The 3,061-nt window shown below is 45.1% G+C and overlaps 1 protein-coding gene across 1 annotated transcript; it reads right to left on the bottom strand.

The window, feature by feature from the left end:
* Positions 1–206: 206 nt before the first annotated feature.
* On the bottom strand, positions 207–1,417 carry LOC137728338 (uncharacterized). Its single transcript, XM_068467150.1, has 2 exons — positions 1,298–1,417; positions 207–692 (listed from the first exon to the last, which is right to left on the bottom strand). The coding sequence occupies exons 1-2, from the start codon at positions 1,415–1,417 to the stop codon at positions 207–209; spliced, it is 606 nt and encodes a 201-aa protein (XP_068323251.1).
* Positions 1,418–3,061: the final 1,644 nt, after the last annotated feature.

Raw genomic sequence — 3,061 nt, 5'->3', positions numbered from 1 at the left:
GCGAGGGTGTAATTACCCTTGCCGTTTACTCTGCTGATCTTGTGCGGACCTTCCCAGATGGGATTTATCTTTTTGGAGCCTTCACTGCAGGCAGTGATGAAGGCTTTTCTTAAGACTAGATCTCCAGTTTGGAACTGTCGGATCTTGGCCCTTTTATTGTAGTTGGAGAAGAGCTACTGCTGGTAGGCTACGACGTGATTGATGGTCTACTCACGCTTCTCCTCTGCCAGATCTAAACTTGTGGTCATCTCCTTACTATTCTGCTCAATGCTTGGTAGTAAAGTGCTGATGCTTGGCACGATGATGTTGGGATGAATGATCGCTTTCGAACCAAATGCCAAAGAGAAAGAAGTCTCACCTGTCGCTTGTCTTTTGGTGGTGCGGTACGCCCATAAACATCTGGGGAGTTTGTCTGGCCATTTTCCCTTTTTATCGGTGAGGGATTTCTTGAAGCAGTCGAGAATCGTCTTGTTGGATGATTCGGCCTGCCCATTGCCTTGAGGATATCTCGGCGTGGACATGTACTGCTTGATGCCAAACTTTTGGAAGAACTTCATCAAATATTTGCCCACGAATTGCGGGCTATTGTCAGTGATGATGGAATGAAGAATGCCAAATTGGCAAATGATGTTCCTCCATATGAAGCGCTCTATGTCCGTCTGAGTCGTGGTCATCATGGGTTTTGCTTTTGCCTATTTGGTGAAGTAGTCGGTTGCCACGATCATCATGTCTCTGCCCCCAGTGGCAAGTTGCATAGGTCCTACCAGGTCAATTGCTTAATGCATGAATGGCCAAAGACTTGTCTGCAGGTGTAGCTTGCTGACAGGCAGTGTTGGTACCAATTTGTAGCGTTAGTAGCGATTGCACTTTTGTACTAACTCCTTAGCATCTTGGTGCATGGTAGGCCAATAGTAGCCTGGGTTAAGAGCCTTCTGTGCTAAGGATCGGCCTCCGAAATGGTTTCCACAAACGCTTTCATGGATTGAGCTTAGAACCTTTAAGTCATCAGGAGGCGCTATGCAACGAAGACGTGGTCCGGTGTAGAATCTTCGAATGAGAATGTCGTTCCACATGTAATAGTGTGCTGCCTTTATTTAGAGCTTTCTAGACTCCAACCTTTCTATGGGGAGTGTGCCATTGACCAGGTAGTCTATAATAGAACTTTGCTAGTTGGGAGTTATACTAACCTGTGACACCTCGGCTGCTGGCTATGCCTCTATGCTTGATACTCCGGAATCGAGTGTTTGAGTTGATGATCGAAAGTGTAATTCTGAAATGCTTCAAGTTGTTTTCATACCTTCTCTAGGTATTGTGCCATCTTCGGATGTTTCGCCGTGTACTCCTCAGTAATTTGGCTGGTGAATAGCTGGGAATCGAAATGAATTGCAAGCTTCTTCACCACCAAACCTTTTGCCATTTAGAGGCCTGCTAGTAGGGCCTCGTACTCTACTTCGTTGTTGGATGCTTTGAAGCCAAAAGTGATCGTCTACTCGAGCATTGAACCATATGGGGTGATAAAGACCACGCCTGTTCCTGAGCCTTTGTAGTTAGATGCGCCGTTGACATATAAATGCCAAAAGTCTCCATCGGCTGGAGTAGGCACAACTAAGGTGTGCTTAGCTGCTTTCGGGATGTCATTGGGTCGCTTTATTGCATTGTCTAGGCAAGGCGTGAATTCCGTTATGAAATCTGCCAAGGCTTGGGCTTTTATCGCCGTGTGGGGTCTAAAAACTAAACCGTATTGGCCAAGTTCCAATGCCCACTTCATCACTTGTTGAGAAGCGTCCATACTATGTAAGATTGATCGTAGAGGATACTAACTCATGACGATGACTGTATGAGCTTAAAAGTATGGTCTGAGCTTCCAAGCTGCAACAACTAGCGCCAAAATTAATTTTTTGATCTTCGGATATCTTGTTTTCGGATTGAGAAGAGCTTTAGAAGTGTAGAATACCAGTAGTTGGGCCCCTAGCTCTTCTTGTATGAGGTCAGAGCTCACAGCTATTTCGGAGATTGCCAAGTAGATATATAAATCCTTCGCTGCTTCCGGCTTGGATAGTAAGGGAAGTGATGTAAGATACTTCTTCAGGTCTTGGAAAGCTATTTTGCACTCTTCATCCTATTTATCTCGTTATGCCTTCTTGATGGCCTTGAAAAAGGGCTTGCATCGATCGGTAGACTGAGAAAGAAAGCGGTTGAGGGCAGTTGCTCATATGGTCAAGCTTTGGATCTCCTTCAAGGTGGTGGGAGATTTCATTTCTAGGATTAGGCAGATTTGCTTGGGATGTACTTCGATTCCTCGTTCGGTCACTAGGTACTTTAAGAATCTGCCTGAAGATACTCTGAATGTGCATTTGGTGGGGTTGAGGTTCATCTTGTACTTTTTGAGGATGTTGAAAGTTTTCACCAGGTTGTCGATATGGTCTAACCGCTACTTGCCCTTTACCATGATGTCGTCGACATAAACCTTCATGGTCACCCTAATTTGATTCTTGAACATCATGTTTACTAACCTTTGGTAGGTGGTTCCCATGCTCTTGAGGCCAAAAGGCATGACTTTGTAGCAATAGGTGCCTCGCTCATTCATGAACGCGGTTTTCTCCTTGTCGAGCTTGTAAATGACTATTTGGTTGTAGTCGGAGTATGCATCTAAAAAACTGAGCAGCTGGTTCCCAGAAGTTGAATCTACTGATAGATCGATCTGGGGAAGCGAATAAAGATCTTTTGGGTATGCTTTGTTGAGGTTGGTGTAGTCTACCCAAACCCTCTATTTGCCCTTCTTTTTCTTCATGACTAACACGACTTTGGCAAGCCATGCTGAATGTGTTATGTTTTCTATGAATCTAGCCTCCAATAGCTTGTCAATTTCCGCGTCAATGATCGTCGCTACTCGCTCGGTTGCAAAATGTGTTCTATTTTGGATCACCGGTTTGCCAGCGGGGTCAACGTGTAGCTTATGGCAAGCTATCTCGGGATCAATGCCAGGCACGTCTGAAGGTGACCATGCAAAGACGTCCTGGTTTTCCCTAAGAAAAGCTGTGAGTTCTTCCTTCTCAACTGG

This window comes from Pyrus communis, chromosome 3 (assembly GCF_963583255.1).
Source record: "Pyrus communis chromosome 3, drPyrComm1.1, whole genome shotgun sequence".
In the NCBI taxonomy this organism is placed as follows: Eukaryota; Viridiplantae; Streptophyta; class Magnoliopsida; order Rosales; family Rosaceae; genus Pyrus; species Pyrus communis.
This window is presented reverse-complemented; position numbering and strand designations above follow the sequence as displayed.